Source organism: Drosophila sechellia, chromosome 3L (assembly GCF_004382195.2).
Source record: "Drosophila sechellia strain sech25 chromosome 3L, ASM438219v1, whole genome shotgun sequence".
Classification (NCBI taxonomy): domain Eukaryota; kingdom Metazoa; phylum Arthropoda; class Insecta; order Diptera; family Drosophilidae; genus Drosophila; species Drosophila sechellia.
Window position 1 is genome coordinate 4,555,067 of NC_045951.1, and position 16,760 is coordinate 4,571,826.

General features: G+C 41.1%; 2 protein-coding genes across 14 annotated transcripts in view; one reads left to right on the forward strand and one right to left on the reverse strand.

Annotated features, from left to right (window-relative positions):
* The window catches only part of LOC6610804 (band 7 protein CG42540), a 35,764-nt gene extending 30,993 nt beyond the window's left edge, over positions 1–4,771 (forward strand). For 7 of the 12 annotated variants that reach the window (XM_032718586.1, XM_032718584.1, XM_032718587.1 and 4 more), the window contains 3 exons: positions 534–589; positions 2,263–2,443; positions 2,508–2,828. In XM_032718586.1, the coding sequence (XP_032574477.1) occupies positions 534–589; positions 2,263–2,443; positions 2,508–2,828 (558 nt within the window). Of the gene's footprint in view, positions 1–533; positions 590–2,262; positions 2,444–2,507 lie in introns of all 12 variants that reach the window. The other 5 variants (XM_032718590.1, XM_032718592.1, XM_032718588.1 and 2 more) reach the window with 1 other exon arrangement.
* A 1,535-nt stretch (positions 4,772–6,306) lies between these two features.
* The window catches only part of LOC6610805 (tyrosine-protein kinase Src64B), a 32,640-nt gene continuing 22,186 nt past the window's right edge, over positions 6,307–16,760 (reverse strand). For both annotated transcript variants that reach the window (XM_032718579.1, XM_002035335.2), the window contains 5 exons: positions 10,552–11,395; positions 8,494–8,710; positions 8,135–8,388; positions 7,760–8,067; positions 6,307–7,698 (listed from right to left, as the gene is read on the reverse strand). In XM_032718579.1, the coding sequence (XP_032574470.1) occupies positions 7,084–7,698; positions 7,760–8,067; positions 8,135–8,388; positions 8,494–8,710; positions 10,552–10,816 (1,659 nt within the window). In that variant the 5' untranslated portion in view covers positions 10,817–11,395 and the 3' untranslated portion in view covers positions 6,307–7,083. The remainder of the gene's footprint in view (positions 7,699–7,759; positions 8,068–8,134; positions 8,389–8,493; positions 8,711–10,551; positions 11,396–16,760) is intronic.

Consider the following 16,760-nt stretch of genomic DNA (forward strand, 5'->3'; position numbering starts at 1 on the left):
GTGGTAGAGTTACGAGCCGCATATCTTAGCAGCTGCCAACTTAACCCAAATTCTATGGCAAGCCCGGCAACGGGTCGTTTTATTTATTTATTTTCCATGCCATATGAAAAATAGTTCAAAATCAGGAGAAAATCTCGAGCATCACCATCAGCGGCAGCCGCTGGTGCACGTCGATGTGCGAACATGTGCAAAATGCCAAGTTGCCATGGCTGTGCGGCTCCATGGCTGCTTTCACTCCCCTCGACGATGCCAAGTGCTGCATTTTTATTTTTTCATTTCAAGGATGCTGTACGACCCACAAACAATGTGCGGAAAAATGCACTAGGCCAGCGGAGAGGGTGAAAGAAATAAAAGCAAAACCGAAACAAAACTGTTAACGACCTGAAAAACGCGTGTAAACAAAAACTAATGTATTTTTACTGCTATTTCTCACACGACTCATCCGCCTCGAAACCAACAAAACCGCCTAACCCAATTCACCAACCAACGACTGCACCCACCTCAACTACCTGGCCTGCTCCAATCATAAACAGGTTCAACTCGACGAAGCCACCGATGCCTGGGGCATCAAAGTTGAACGTGTGGAAATGTAAGTAGCACAGCTTTTTTACCCCCCCCACACACACACACAACACTTGCAGTGGCAACCTGGAAAAGTTTCTATGTCAAGCTATAAAAGTAATGTTATAAACGTTTCACCTCGCCAAGTCGAAGTTGATGTGCTCCAAAGGATATTGTGAGCATTGCTTTTCGGTGCTACTTTCGGGATGATTTCTCTAAAGGGAATGGATTAGTTTCAATGCTTGCGAATTTGATTCCTCACTTTGGGTCACTTGTGAAGAGGAAAACGAGAAAATTGAGAGTCATTTAAACTATAGTAGAGGTGGCTAATTTTTAGATCAAGATCTTTTCAAATAGGTCTGCTAGAATTTATTGTGTTAAAAAACAATTCGTTAAATGTATTTTAATAACTATTCCGTATTTATTAAGCTATATTCCATTTAACTTTAACTGATAAATCGAAAGAACCCCTATAATAACGTTATGAAACTCTAGTACGCCCCCTCATTTCTGCTGACTAGTGTCTCTCGAGTCTGCCGAAATCCCCAGCTTATATAACATTTAAATTGGCTAGTTTGAGCCCCGCAAACATTATCGTAGTCCCTGCAAGGCCACAGCACTCGAGTTTGTTGGTTATTTGCTTTATTTGTTATACCATTTTTCCGGGCATTTATCACAATAACGCTGCCTGATGGGCGGAGCTGGCTGCTGCCCTTTGTCTGCTGTCACCGAGGCCCTGTTGTTTTAATTTATTATTTGCCACTCGCGGGTGGAGAGGGGGCACATGGCTACTTTGTCAGCTTCACTTTTTCGCAGTGTCAAGTGTTTTGACGTTGGCATGTCAAATGCTCGTACAGGGCCAACACAATATGGCGGAGTGGAGGAGCCTGCTGCTGCTGCTGCTGCTGCTGTTGGTGTGTTGGCCATGTTGAAACAGCTGCAACAACTTGACGCCCTGTCGCTTGTTGTTGGTCGTATTATTGTTGCTGTAGCTGTGGCTATGTTGCGGCTGCTACCTTTTTTGCCCCCCTTTCTGCAAAAAAAAACTCCCACTTCTTCATCTGGTAAAAGTTGGCCGATTTGCGATGAAAACGATTTCATTTTATGGCAGTTGTTGAATATTTCATTATTGCACCTCACTTCTTCTTCGCCGGCTTTGTTGTGATATTGATCAGATGGTTTATAACTTCCTCAAATGGCCAATAAAATGATGCGAGAAATTGTGGTGTTTAAATTCAAGACAAATAGAGCGATATAAATATTATTTGATAAATTTAACATCACGGCTCGCTGGTCATAAAAAATGTTTTCCAAGACCACATTTGAATTAAAGATGCGCCATTGAGCTGAGTGCCATTAGCATACAGCTCCGCACATTTCAGTTGATAGCTTTAAATTTAAAAGCGCTGAGGACAAACGCTCGACAAGATACATTTTACCAGTCTAAATGGGAAGTTCAAGCTCCGTCGTACGCACTTGTGCACTGAAAAATGAAATCCAGGAGTTTCATATATGATCTCGTTTGGTCTTAAAAATGAATTTAGAATGGCTAGTCTGAATATAGGGGAAAAGAGATTAGGGAGTAAATTTTTCTGAGTGCAGATGCTTTGCGGGTAAAAAATAGCACTAGCTTTGAGTTAGGAGTATTTCCGAATCTGCAAGTCACGACGGCTAATCTCATTTTATCCAACGACCGAGCAGCAAGGACGTGCGTCTGCCGGTGCAACTGCAACGTGCCATGGCCGCGGAGGCAGAAGCCGCACGGGAAGCCCGCGCCAAAGTCATCGCCGCCGAAGGAGAACAGAAGGCGTCGAGGGCTCTTCGCGAGGCGTCCGAGGTGATTGGCGATTCGCCGGCTGCCCTCCAACTGCGCTACCTTCAGGTGAGTTCCTTATCGGTGATTTGGCGGCGATTTAATACTGATTTATGCGCTTAAACCACTGCAGACACTCAACACCATATCTGCGGAGAAGAACTCGACGATTGTGTTCCCGCTGCCCATCGATTTAATAACATATTTCCTGAAGACCAACGAGGCCACAACGCAGCAAAATGCCCGAGCAGCTGCGGCAGCAATTGGCAACACACCGCCCCCATTGCAACTGGCACCGCAGCAGCAGATGCAGCAGCAACAGCCGCAGTACCAACAGCCGCAGCAGCAGCAGCAGCAGTACCAACCGCAGCAGCAACAACAGCAGCAGCAGCAACAGCCGCAGCAGCAGGATCAACTCTATCAGCAGGGGCAGCAGATCTCATCAGCCATGTAAATCAGCTTAAGATCACAAAAGGTTCGGCTTTGTCGACTCTAAAATGTCCTGCACAATGTTTGAAGAATATCCTTCTAACGAGATGGCATAAAAATACTTCAGGAATATGTATCATATATGCATTTCCTTTAAAGAAATGCACATCCAAATATCGATAGAAAAAATTGTAACTGAACAGGCTTTTTCTGCAGTCGAAAATATTGCTTCATTTTCAAAGGCTGGGTAACTCTGACGACCAACTTAAAAATGTGTATCTCAAATCCCCATATCCCTTTTCCCTGAGCTGCACATTTTGAGTTACTATCCTTTAGGAAATGAAAGCTGGCTATGTAATTTTTGTTAGGGAATGTAATGTAATGCATTTTTCTGGGCTTTTTAAGCAGCAACTCGAAATAAAATTGTGCAGAGCGTTTCAACATAAAAACCAAGAACAAAAAAAACAACCAACGGAAACAACGATTCAAAAGAATCAAAAATCTTAGTTCATAACACCGATAAGTGCGATTCGAATGCGTTAGTCGACTGCAGATCCTTCAAGAAGGAAACGAGGGATCTGAGGTCAAATAGATACAAAGATACAAACCTAGACTAGTTTCATACGAGGCGATAATAGAGTTTAATATTTGTAGCTTTACGACCAGAGGACGCAATTCTAAATATTAAATGTAGGAACTAGCGGTGCAACTCAAGTTTAGCACACAACACAAAAATCAAAGTAAAATCCTTACTATTAAAATCACACCATATGATGTGCGGTCGTTCAAGTGAAAATTCTAAAACCAACCAGTTTTGAAAGTCTTGAATTATGAAATTTGAAATAGTCAAAAATGGTTGGTTTGGTTTTGTCTTTTCACGAACTGAGCGGGCCACAGATTATTGTTTGTTTTTCTCTCAATATTCAATGAAGGTCCGTTTCCTTGCATGCTAGTTAAAAATTAGACCATTTTGTTAGTTTATTAGGTATTTTATTAAACATTTCTTTTTAGTAATAAATTAATTAACTGATCCAAGAAAGCGGGCCCTCGTTGAACTAAAATATTCATTGAACTGTTGACAAAGGCGTTTTGTAAATGTTTATCCGTATCGTGGTTACCCTGTTAATTATGGATGAATCTGATGACTTAAAATATTGCTGTATACTTAGCTATGCAAATTTACATTTAAGTCGTGATCAGGTTAGCTCGTATAAAATAGAATTACTGTTGTTCAAAACCAATTTAAACTTTATAGGACTTTAATAACTCTCATTATGAACAGTTGTACTCATATGGTACACTCCAACTAATACAACTGTTAATCTGTTTCCACTGGAGCTAATCCAGGAATCTAGAGGATTTGTTTGATCATAGTGGGCTTAGAAATCTTTTAAAAATATCGATCAGTTTTTAAAAGTTGTCTGAACCTACGCTAACAGATGAAATCAACTAGTCAGCAACGTTCGTAGGTCCAAAATACGAATGCCAAACAATAAATAAGAGTAATACGAATTTATTGTACATACAATAAACAAATAGAGCAATTAAGCCGTACAGAACTGTTTTACCAATTGACACCTGAATTAATATTGCATAATCGTATCGGGTATACACCACACACAAACACAAACACATACACATGATGTAGAAGATCGTCTAGCCTCTCTCGAAGTAGATTCCATCTACTTGAATATGTCTGAAGTAAGAAAAAGTCGAAGAACGAAATGCATCTTATGCTAAAATGTATTTGCAACACGGAAAAGTTTACTTTTTAGCGCACTTCATGAAATACGAAACGAGTTATTGAAATAATAATATATATACATATGCAAGCATAACGAACTACATATTATGTACAATTTTGCCTTTGAAAATTTTTAAACAGAAACGATTTCATTATCCACATACAATTAGATTTATGTGTAAAGGAACAATAAAATTTCTTCAACTTTTTTGGTATCCAAAAGAGCAAAAACAAAAAGCGAGCCTTGAGTTTTATTTTAAAATCAAAACTGGTAAGTTCTAAGTATATGCTAGAAGAAAACATATAAACAAATTTATTCCAAATAACATAATGCCCCAATAAAACAACTAATTCTTAGTTATTACATAGTTTTCAATTTTATTAGTTATTATCATTATTATTTGTATTATGCATTACACACCTAACCGACTTAACGGACACATTTCTATCATTTTACATCAGCTAAATTCAGTTTTCATTCATATTTGTATCTGCGTGTTGAACCATTATCCGCAGTACATGACAATTCTCAGTTGTTATTTCTATAATTATTCATCAGACATTGCTATTCGTGTGTTATCAGGCAAAAACCGCTGTCAGCGCATGCAACACGCCTACCCAGGCAAAAGGCTGAAAAATTTTGTAAATCTTTCAATTTGATTGCCGCAGTTTGTATAAAAAATTTGTGAAATTTTTATTTTTGTTCTGGTTGTGTTCTGGTTAATGCCTTGCGTGCCGCTTGCGCCGCCAATGGCTGTTGTTTTTCAGCTGCCACAAAATCATTAATTATTAGTTCGGTATTATCATTCAATTAAATTTCTCGTTTATTTCTACACGTTATGTCAAGTTTATATACAAAAATTTATCAACTACGCTAAACAATTTCAGTTTTGCCTGTGAATTATAACAATATTTTAATTAATTATTTGCAGTGATTCCGTTGTGATTACGTTGAATGCCATTTCATACAATGATTGGTTGTTGTTCTCGTTAGTTTTAAGCCTGGTTATCCTATAAACTGATCTCTGTGTGTGTTTACGTGTGAAATGCTTCGAGTTGCCGTATAAATCTTCTTTACAAATACATATATCTCAATACGAAATGCTAAACTTTGGTTTTATGCTACAGAATGTGCACACAATGGCCAACACAATATATGCTATATGTACTATATCGATGAACGACAAACTAAAATAATAACAAAAATCAAATAAATTAAATAAAGTCTCCTCAATCGATGTTCGATTCATGTTTCATGTGTGGATCTGTTCGTGTCGGTCATCTAGAAGCTAAGATAGATGTGTGTTTTGTGTGATTGATTGTGGATTGATACATTGATCGATTAGAATCGTTATCGTCTGACAATTTGCATTTGAAACCCTTAAGATAGCAGTTTATCCGTATGGCTTGAGTCGGGCTATTGATTTGGGCTGCACACGCAAGGAACAGCAGGTCTGGAGAGGAACTAAATGCGGGCCAACGCTGCAGGTTATACATCAATAGATATATCTAGACTACATGGACAGTGCCCAATTGTGTTGCTTGTGCTTATGTATACGAACAAAGAATAAACAATAATTTTGGCATAAACTTAAATGTACTATAAACATTCATTGGTTCAATTGCTAACAACGAAATATGTCAAATGCGTTTTTTTCTCCTTTTCAATGATTTGTACAAAATGCAATTTTTGCTTCTTCTAACTTATTTTTTCGTAGCTTCACCTGCTCGAGGAAGAAGCAACATACTATGTTTCGGGTGATAGATCGTGTAGATTTCTGAATTGGAAGTAGAGACGAGGGGTGGACGCCACCTTATAAGTAAATGCCATCATTGGAGTTTCTCATTAGCAACAATTTGTTTTGCGTAAATGTTCGATTTCTTGATACGGTTTGATTGAGTCAAATAATACTTGGCTTAGTCGATAGTCGTGTGTGTGGAAAGTATCAGAAGAAACTATTCAGCAGAGGGAGGTTAAGATCAAAAAGTTATAGTTGTAGATTGGCTTGGATTGGATTGTTTATACATAAAACCTAAGCACCGATTAAAGTAGCGTTAAATTGAAGCTGTGTTCGATTTGAAATTCAATAGAGTTGCCTTCAATTTCTTTCTTGATTTCTTGGTATCATTTCTCGGCCCCTTTCTCTTTTCGGTTAAGCTTAAAAAACTAGTTAAATACTTTCTATTTCCATAGTACATACAGTTAGCTATATAAATTATAAAATAGTTTTGCGTGTAAAATATAAAATTTTGTTTTCCGATCTTCGTTTTTTTGTTTGTTTTGTTGATTTTTTTGTTTGTAGTTGGTTTCTGAATTGTTAAGATACGCTTAAACCATACATATACCATACATATAGAGTTCATGTGTGTTGGTTGGTTGGTATGCAACTATGCCATTAAAAAGTCTTAAGAATTATAGTAAATATGCATATAAATGTATAATATATGTATAACTTTATATACTATATATATATCGTACGTGTGTGTATGCGTGTGAGAGAGTGTTGGTGATGTGTGTGAATAGGCTGGACTCTGTTTAGTCTTGCACCTCTCGATACGGCACCTCCGACGTGACCGAGAAGGACTCGAAGTAGTGATTCAAGAACTCGAATGTCGGCCGCTTCTCGGGCACAGCATCCCAGCACTGGAGCAGCAGCTGATAAATGTTGTCCGGGAAGTAGTGATTCGTTGGCTTCGGCATGCGGAAACCGCGCTCGATGTTCTCAATCACCTCGCGACTATGCATGCCCGGATAGGGCACTTGTCCGTACGTGAACAGCTCCATTAGCAGAATGCCATAGGACCACACGTCCGACTTAATCGAGAACTTGCCGTAAATGATCGCCTCGGGCGCCGTCCACTTGACCGGAAACCGGGATCCCTGTTTGGGGCAGTACTCATCATCCGCGATGACACGCGCCAATCCAAAATCACAAATCTTCGCCACATTATTCTCTCCGATCAGCACATTACGGGCCGCCAGATCGCGATGGATGAGCTGCTTGGACTCCAGATACTCCATACCGCTGGCCACCTGGGTGGCTATGTAGATGAGATCCTCGAAGTGCAAGTAGCGGCCATCGCCCTCGCGCAAGAAGTCCAGCAGACTGCCCTTGGACATGTACTCCTGCACGATGTAAATGGGCTCCTCCTGCAAAGGATTCATAGTTGAAGTTAATACAGATTAATGAAAATATATTAATTGCACTTACCTGCGAGCAAACGGCATAGAGGGCCACCAGGCGGTTGTGGCGGAACTTCTTCATAATCGCGGCCTCCTGAAGGAAAGCAGCCGTGGACATGGTGCCCTCGCGCAGTGTTTTGACCGCCACATCGATGCTGTTGCGCCATTTGCCGTAGAAGACCTCGCCAAAGTTGCCGCGTCCCAGTTTGCGCAACAGCTGAATCTCCGAGCGCGGAATCTCGTACTTATCGCGCAGCTCCGGACCCAAGTCCCACATCTGGGGCTGCGGTTTGGGGCAGGGACGCGACAATATGTGACACAGGCCAAGAGCGTTTTCTTCAGAGATAAGGAAATTAATTAATAGGTTTGAGAGTCCCACACTGTTCGAAATCGATATACTCACTGCTGTATGCCATGACCAAGGCCTGAAGCGAGGGGAACGTCTGATTGGTGGCTATGTAGTAGCCGCCATTATCCAGCGGCTTGATGCGGTAGTGCTTGACATGGTATCCACGTCCATCCTCCCAATCCTTTACCGACAGCGAGTACCCATTGGGATTGTGCTCTGAAGGTCGCACGAGGAAAGTGCCACGCGGATTCTCCTCGGCCAACAGCAGCTTGTCCGCCTCCTTTCGTAGCACGTTCTCAAAGAACCAGCTGGGAACAGAAGAGGCCGTTTAATATTTAATCAAAATACTTAATATTAAGATGCTGGATTAGTTCTTGTGAAAAGTACCCAAAATAATGGATACAGGCACTTACTCTTCGCTGTTGACGCTTCGCTCCTCCGCCACGAAATTGAGCGGGATGAGGCCCTCCTGCCGGGTGGTTAGGTTCACGACACGCCACCAATCGGACTCGGTGTCGTCGATGACCTCCATGCGGTCACCCTTCATGAAGCTCAGATCAGATTCATCGCGGGATTTATAGTCGTACAGGGCCACGACAACGCGCTTGAGCACGACACCAGGAACGCCGGCTGGAAGTTATAAAAAATAAAAAGTGGGAAGGATGAGGCAGGAGAGGACGAGTCGAGTTAGTGGCAATTTTCGTCTGGCTGGGCAAATTTGATTTGCGTCCTTAAATTGCAATTTATGGCGACAAATTGGGAAATAATATTTTTTTATTTTCCTTGCCTATTTTGACTAACCAATTTGCCAGCCATGACCGAAACTTAATTAGAATTTAATGAGTTAAAGTATGGGCGCGTTGAGGGTGCCAAATGCAAATTGCAAATTGGATAGCATACTTTTCTGGGGGCCGGGGCCATAAACAACGAAACAATTTCATTTCGTGCCTCGAAAACGCTGCCAAGCCACAATTTTTGGCACTGACTTGCATTTGGCTAATTGATTTAGCTCACATCGAGGCAACGCATAAATAAACTGAACGCGCCGCTTGCCAGTTCAGTTGCCTTGGCCGCTCGCTGCCCTCCATTGCAACGCCCGCCCTTCCTCCTTTGACCCTTCTGGTTCATCATCCCCACATGCCCATGCCAAATGCCGAATGCAAAATTCGTGCTAACAAAGTCGGCACAAATCACTGGCCAAGCACTCAACCTCTCGGTGGGTTTACACGACCTAAGCGGCTTTACGGTCATATATGCTATAAGGCAGTACTGTCATGTCACGGATAGAAATACCAGCAGTTAATCGGCTGCCAGCGAGGTCTGCCTTCTCAACGAAAGACAGGTCAGATCAAAATAATTCCGCCATTTCAATGGTACACCAAAGTGACCGATGTTTTATGGAATTTTGTATAGGTTTGTATACAAAATCTAAAGATTCCCAAGAGGATTTAACGAGTTAATGCCTTCATAGTATGCTTGGCTTAAATGTGTGCGCCACTTTTAAAGTGCTACTTTTAAACGGAACCCCCTTTATTTGCATTGCTAATTTCTTTATCCCTTGAATTTTCTGTACTGAACCTTACAATTTTCTTGTGCAAACATAGCAACAGGCCCCTGCCCTGCTGCTGGCAACTTGAAAACCTCCTTCCCAGCTGCAACTCCTTGCCCAACTCCCTGGGGTCTCGTAAACGCAATGTCGTGTCATATGGAATGCAATATCGCCGTCAAGGTGGCATTAAACCAACACCAAGAGCAGCAACCCAACCTTCTTTCCTTCCATTACTGGGCCACGCACACGAGAAGTGGTCAAGGTTAACGACTCTCATCGTATTACCACTGCAAATATGAGAATTGCGCTGCCACCTGGCAAATGACTTGACTCCACCTCTGAACCTCCTGGGACGGGGAACTCTAATTATGGATGTGGGGTACTGGTGACTTGGATGAACGCTGGTTATGTGGCAGGTTAGTTCGCTAGCTAGCTGCCTGCCACATTATGCAAACACAAGGCCAACCAGCGGGTAAAAGCCAATCTCTGTGGCAGGCAAAAAGTCAAATTGCTAATTAAATGCTGGAATTATCACTCCACCCGCGACCCAGGAGAGACTAACAGCCAACAGCTAATTACTAATGCATGATAATACGAAAACAAACAGTGAAAATTCAACCACTTTAGCTTCATCTATATGAAATTGGTTAAAGTCGTAAAAAAAGCAGGGCAAAGGATTTAAAATCCATGGCTGTAGGTAACACAACTTCCGTTCTCTGACTAAAGTTTGAGAATGAAATGGTTAGAGTCCTAACCGAACTAGCTTTTTATTGTATACTAAATTAAAAACTTAATTAAATGGAATTTTATTTAGATAAGTTAAAGGTTCTGGTACACAGGGGTTTCACTGTAATTACTAATGGACGCATATTAGTACGCATATTAGATTGGGCAATCCAATTTTATTCGCGGAAGTACTCACTTGGTGTGGTGCGAGGTCTGATGATGTCAACGCCGCCCTTTCCGCCGATTTTCAACGGACCCCGATGATTGGGATCGGGCGTGTAGCGCGAGTCCAGCGAGCCACCGTTGTTGTGCTTCTGGCCGAGAACGCCGCCCATATTGCCGCCGCCGCTGCTGTTGATGTGCGTCTGGCCAAAGGTGTAGTCAGATTTCTTGTAGCCCCCAGTGGGATAGGCCAGTGCCAGTTCCTGATCCTGTCGCTTGCTGCAGCATTTGTTGCCCATGGCTTAAGCAAGTGTTTCCTGGCGCTAACTCTTGATCTTGAGCTATTCGTGGCGGTTTTTAGGGATTAATGTTATGTAATTATTATATATGTATATATGTTCCTAAGTTTTGTTCAGCTTTAGATCATCAGGCAACACATATTTGGCAATTAACGAGTTGTTCTTAACAGTAATTAAAAATTTGTTGCAGCCCTTTCGTTTTGTTATTATGTTGTTCGATTACTTTATAGTAAGTAGTTTAAACTATCAGTCAAGTTGGGTTCTGTGTTGGGCCCCTGCCTTAAGTTTGCATCAAAAGCTGCAATTGGAGGGCATTTGCTTTAGTTCATCTATCAACTGCTATCTGTGTGATGATCTCCTTGTTGGCCGAGCTGCAAAAACGCATTTCGTTCTGGATGTGTATATATAAAAAGTAGCCAGTAGCCGGATGCCAGTTCCCAGTTGCCAGTTGCTGATGCATTCACAGCTGCAACGGCTGCTCCTTGATTGCGTTGATCCTTGCGGTCTGCTTCTGAGTCCTGCCAGCAATTTCAACCACCGACCGTCTGCACATTGCTGGCCGTCCTGGTCGTCAGTCACCTGTGAGCCAAAATGGGAACAAACAAAGCGTAGAAAACCAAAATTAGTTAGTGTTAATAAATATTCATTAAATAAACATTTTCGCCCAGACAAAGGAATGAATGCAAGCAGTGTCCTGTCCACTGTTCAGTCCACTGACCCGACCCGTGTCCACTCAGCCGGACGACAGTTGCCTTTTGCCAATTGTCCGACATCCTGTGGCTTCCTAAACGTTTTTGGCACATTATTACACTTGACTTGGCCGGCAGGCGAATTCGGTTTATGCACTCTAGTATCTCCTAGTATCCCCAAGATACGAATATTAAATTAAATATGGCATGTCTGATTTAATTGGCTTAATTCGTTTGGCTTATGATATTACCTATTTCCCATGAATTCAGTGTTGACTCTTAACAATTAAACAGTCATATAATTTTTAATTAGCATTCTTTACCTTGGCCCGTTAAAATGTATAAATGGCTATAAAAGAAACAATTAAATTGGTCTTCAATTGCGACATTTCATTTAATTTAAAATTCTTTAATTTAATCTATTTTATTGCCATTTTTATTTTGAAATTTAATAACTCTTTCAGATTGTAGACACATTTTATGGAATCACACTCACATTTAACTCAATTAAGATCCCCAAGAGACAACACTACTCCTGGCCGGCAAAACTCATCACTCTCGTCTGCCGGAGGGCAATAGTTGCACACAACCTCTCGACGATGCCACAATGACCACAATACAGCAAATGCAGGAGCAACATCAACCGCTGCAACAACTGAAGCAGCAACAGCAGCAACCATTTGAAGGGATGCCAGCTGGGCAGGCTCAACTTCACTCCGCCGCAGCCATTGTCTATTGACTCAAGCCTGGCAGGCATCTGTTTATTGTTCAATTGGATAATTATGGTCTCCGATGCGCAGTCGAGGATGCGGATGTGAATGAGGATGGCATGGGCGTGCTGTGCTGTTAGGCCAAGGTTGAACCACTCGATGGACCGCCCGGCTCTTCCTGCGCCGAGGACACTCCCCTGACAATCTAGATTGCTGCTGCAGTTTCCAATTTTAATTGTTATTGTTGCGCATTTGTTGTGTGTGCGCAGCTGGCATGAAATTGTCGCTATGCTGGCAGTTGCCAGGATGCATTTGCGGCATTAGCTAATATCCTGACATTGTTCCGGTCCGCCTGGACTGGCGTACCGTCAATTATTAAAGCCATGTTAAGCCCGAGACTCAAGTCAAGCCTTGGCAAACAAAGAAAGTGCACTAGGAAAATCACCCAATTAGTTGAGCAGCATCATCCCCTAAGTAAGATCATTTACACCAATTCGGGCACTATCTTTTTAAAGAAATTAGTTTGTAGATTGGAACACATTGTGTCTCCACTTAAAAACATTATCACAATAAATCGTATTAAGCCCGTTTTGTTTTCAGTGCATTGTGCATTAGCACCCAAATCCCAACCGAGATGAAAATGGTGGAAAGTGTTGCTGACTTGAGCGTGCCTAGAGTGTTGGAAATTGTGCCAGGACATTTAAACTGTCTGAGTTTTGTCGACGCGACGTCTGCATTTGTTGTCCCCTCAACTTGATAAACACACACAACGTGTGACGCTTTAAAATCCGCCAACAACGAGCACAAAAGTTTGAATGGATTTGCGTTCGTTTGCCCATAAAAAGTCAAAGTTTGTTTTTCGGTGAGTTCATGAACCCGTCCGCCCAGCGGCAATAGCAAAAAAAACAGCGAAAAGTTCCACGGGGGTCAAGCAACCTTTATATTTTGGGGTCGAAGTGAACGAAACCGAGTAGCCGGCATTGAAGCTGCAATTATGTTGGGAAATTCTATACAATTATGTACGTGGCTTTACGAGATGTACTTTAAAAGTCACTGACTGACTGGATTATCCCATCGTTCGACAAAGAAAGAGCAACAGTTGATGGGCTGGCGATGGGATAAAGTGATAGGGTAATATGCTAGTAATGCTATCACAACAGCTTGCAAAGATGAATGAGTGCTTTTCATTGTTATCCAACAAAGACTACGATGAATAAAAGCAACATAATAGTTATAGTCGTACTTTGGAATCTAATATACTCTTGCGTATCCTGTAACAGACTTTCAAAGGGTTATCATCTGAATATATTTTATTTATGTGCCATTTAAGTTTAGGGTATTAACATAGCTCTCAAATGAAAATGCCATAAAATCCCTCTCCATCATATTATTCACACTTTAACTCTGTTTGCCCCAGCAGAACAGGTGACACACAGAAGCTACATTGACTCTGCCGCAAAAACGAGCGATTTATGACCCCAATGCACTGGTATGTATATCAAAAACCGAAAGCAAATGGTCGATTGGGGATTGCGGGCAAAAGAGTTGGAATCGAAAAAGTATACGAATATATCATAGTTGATGGGTTGATGGCCAGCAAATGAAAAGCAGAGTTGCCAGTTACCAATTCTCGGGTTTTCCACCTCTGACAGCGATTCGGTTTCACTTCTCTGTATGTGTGTGTGACATGAAAATGTAATTTTCTAGTTTACTTTTGGGGGTTTGGGCGGCGTACACACGGAGGATCATGTGATGTGTGTTGTGGGAGGGCTTTGTTGTTGCACACGAGCAATAAATAACCATTGTTGAAGTTGACAAAACTAAATGAATACTTAATTGGATATTGCGGCTTTGAATGCACTACAAAGTCGGCAACACGAATGTGAAAACTTGGCAGTTATGATGCGTGTTTTTTGGTTGTGTCAAGATGGAAAAGCAAAACAAATCGAGTTCGGAGGACCAATTAAAACAAATTTAAGGTAAGGTGACAGCAAATATTAATCAAAAAGCCTATCAATACTAATTAATACAATTCCGCTCTTAAATTACATATAAAGTAAATTGAATAACACAACAATGAAGTCCTGGAATTTATTCAAACCTATTTTCTTTTATATTTTCGCTGCATTTTAAACCAACCATTTGAACTACATTTTGGCCAAATTAACAATGTGAAATAGTTGCGGAAATGGTCTCACCACTGCCAAATAAAATCAAATATTATGCAAAAGAGAATGTGATTCCCCCGGGGAGTCCCAAAACCAACCGCATGTCAGGCCAAATCCTCGAGGACATAAAGGCATTAACTGTAAATGCCGTAATGCCGTCATTTCCCGATGACAGTCCTACACACACACACACAAACAATCTGAGAAATGTGGAGCGTCTTTGATAAGGGGGGGTTTTTCGGGGGTGGTTGCTGCAGAATGGAAATGGAAAATGGTTCTTTCGCCCACATTTTTTTATTGCGCTCCATTATTATTATGCCGCATCCCCACCACCATCGTCCTTCGTCCTTCGTCAGCTGTAGCCACATTGTTGCCTACTTAAAAAGTCAATTTGTGTGACGTCCTCGTTGTCATCCTGTTGCCGTGGATGTGTGGCTGTGCGAATGTGGATGCCGATGCCGCACTCCCCAATATGCCACCCCACCAACTGTTGTCTTATCTGTGCGTTCAACCCGAAGTGACACAGTCGTTCACCTTTAAGCGTCACGTGCTATCGATTAGTCCTCTAAAGGAATTACCCGAATGAAATACAAATATATACGGACAATTGCTCCTGGTGCGGATGGGAAATGTGGGCCAGTGAACTGAACTTGCCTTCGTCCAAGTAATGAATAACACAATAAATTCTCGATTTATGTGCATCCCTCAAGTGAAGAGCATAGGCTCAATAGATTAAATGAATTACTACCCATCCGAGTGACGTTGACGTGACTTCGAAATTGAATTTGTTGCATAAAACATTGCAGTTAACCCGTTCGACTGGCTTCCATGCTCGTCGCTTTAATATTAAATTGCACTTTACTTCAGAGCGCCGTAAATAAATGAAAACATAAATATATCATAGTGTTTATTGGCACGTACTGCTGTAAGCTTTTCCTCGCCAGCAAACAAATAACAATTTTTATACATTTATCCTTGTTGCGCTGGAGTCATTAATAATGCATCAAGGGAAAAGTTCACAAAAACAAAAAAAAATGAATTGTTATTAAAAGCAGAATGTTGATGAAATTATGACATTTCAGGAAAATTAAATTGTTTATCAGACGAGCGGAATATTTTGTAGCCAATTACAAATTAAATACCATTTATTTAAAGTTATTTAATTGGAAAAAATTACTAGTAAATATTCAAATATGTAAGTGCAATTCATGACTATCAATTCACAGGAAATTACTTCTTTGAAGTTGGAATTAATTGAACTTTGTCTGTTGGTGCCCAAATTGAAATGGCAGCTAATGAACGAGCACATAAATTAAGCTAATTTATGCCACAAGCAAATGGAAAGTTGACAGCCAGATGTAAGGGACCAATCAATTTATTTATGCAAGTATCTATTACCAACTCCCTGAAACTCTTGGCACGGATGAAATCTGCTCGACAGATTCTATTTACGAGGGTCTGGACTTGGCAGTGTAACGATTTCCGTTCCCCGCCTCCGAGACCATTAAACAAATGAACTAGAAGCAATAATCATAATAAGCCCGAGTATTGAACGCGTCGCCCACATCGAGAACACTGAGAAAAAATAGTATCAAGAATGTCGCATTAAGTGATTAAGAGATAATGACTTGTAAAGACTCAATTAGATATTATTATTATTATGAATAAACTTATTAAATTTATAACATGATTTCTTTATAGGACTTTTGCTCAAGTGTAGATATATTTATATGGTTTTATGTACACTGACCGACTTCAGGGCCAGTGTGACAAGTTCATGTGACAAAAATCAATCAGATGGCGTGAGCAGCCGCAGCCATATGGAGATTAAAGTTGTATATATGGACGCGGGGCGAGAAAAATAAACTGGGCGACGTAGGAGGTTGAAGGGAGCAGCTTTATAGTTTGTATGCACAATTAAAAAAAGTCACGTACTTGGACAAAAAAGGGTGCACAATAACTAAAAAACAATGCGAGAGATAAAATCAAAAATTGCATGGAAAAAACGGTTATTATTCTGTACAGTCTGCAGTATATAAGCGTTATTAGTTCTGTAACCAGAATAAAAACTCATTTTCAGCCTTTCATTAAATTCCATTAAATCGCATTTAATCTAGGCCAACCATAAAGCAAAGCTCCAAGTAGGGTATCCCAATGGTTTTATGTAGCCAAAGCTTACAGGGTATTCCCAGTGGCTGGTTGGTACAGATTTGCAGATTTATTTGTTGGCGCCGCAAAATCCCGGATTCCCCGCAGGGAGCCAAGGGATTAAGGAGAGAAAAAAAAGAGGAGCTAAAAGAACGTGTTTTGTCTAGGGCGCCTTTTTGGGGGCGTGACCTGCTTGTAACGCACAATTTCACGCAGTTTCTGTTGTTGC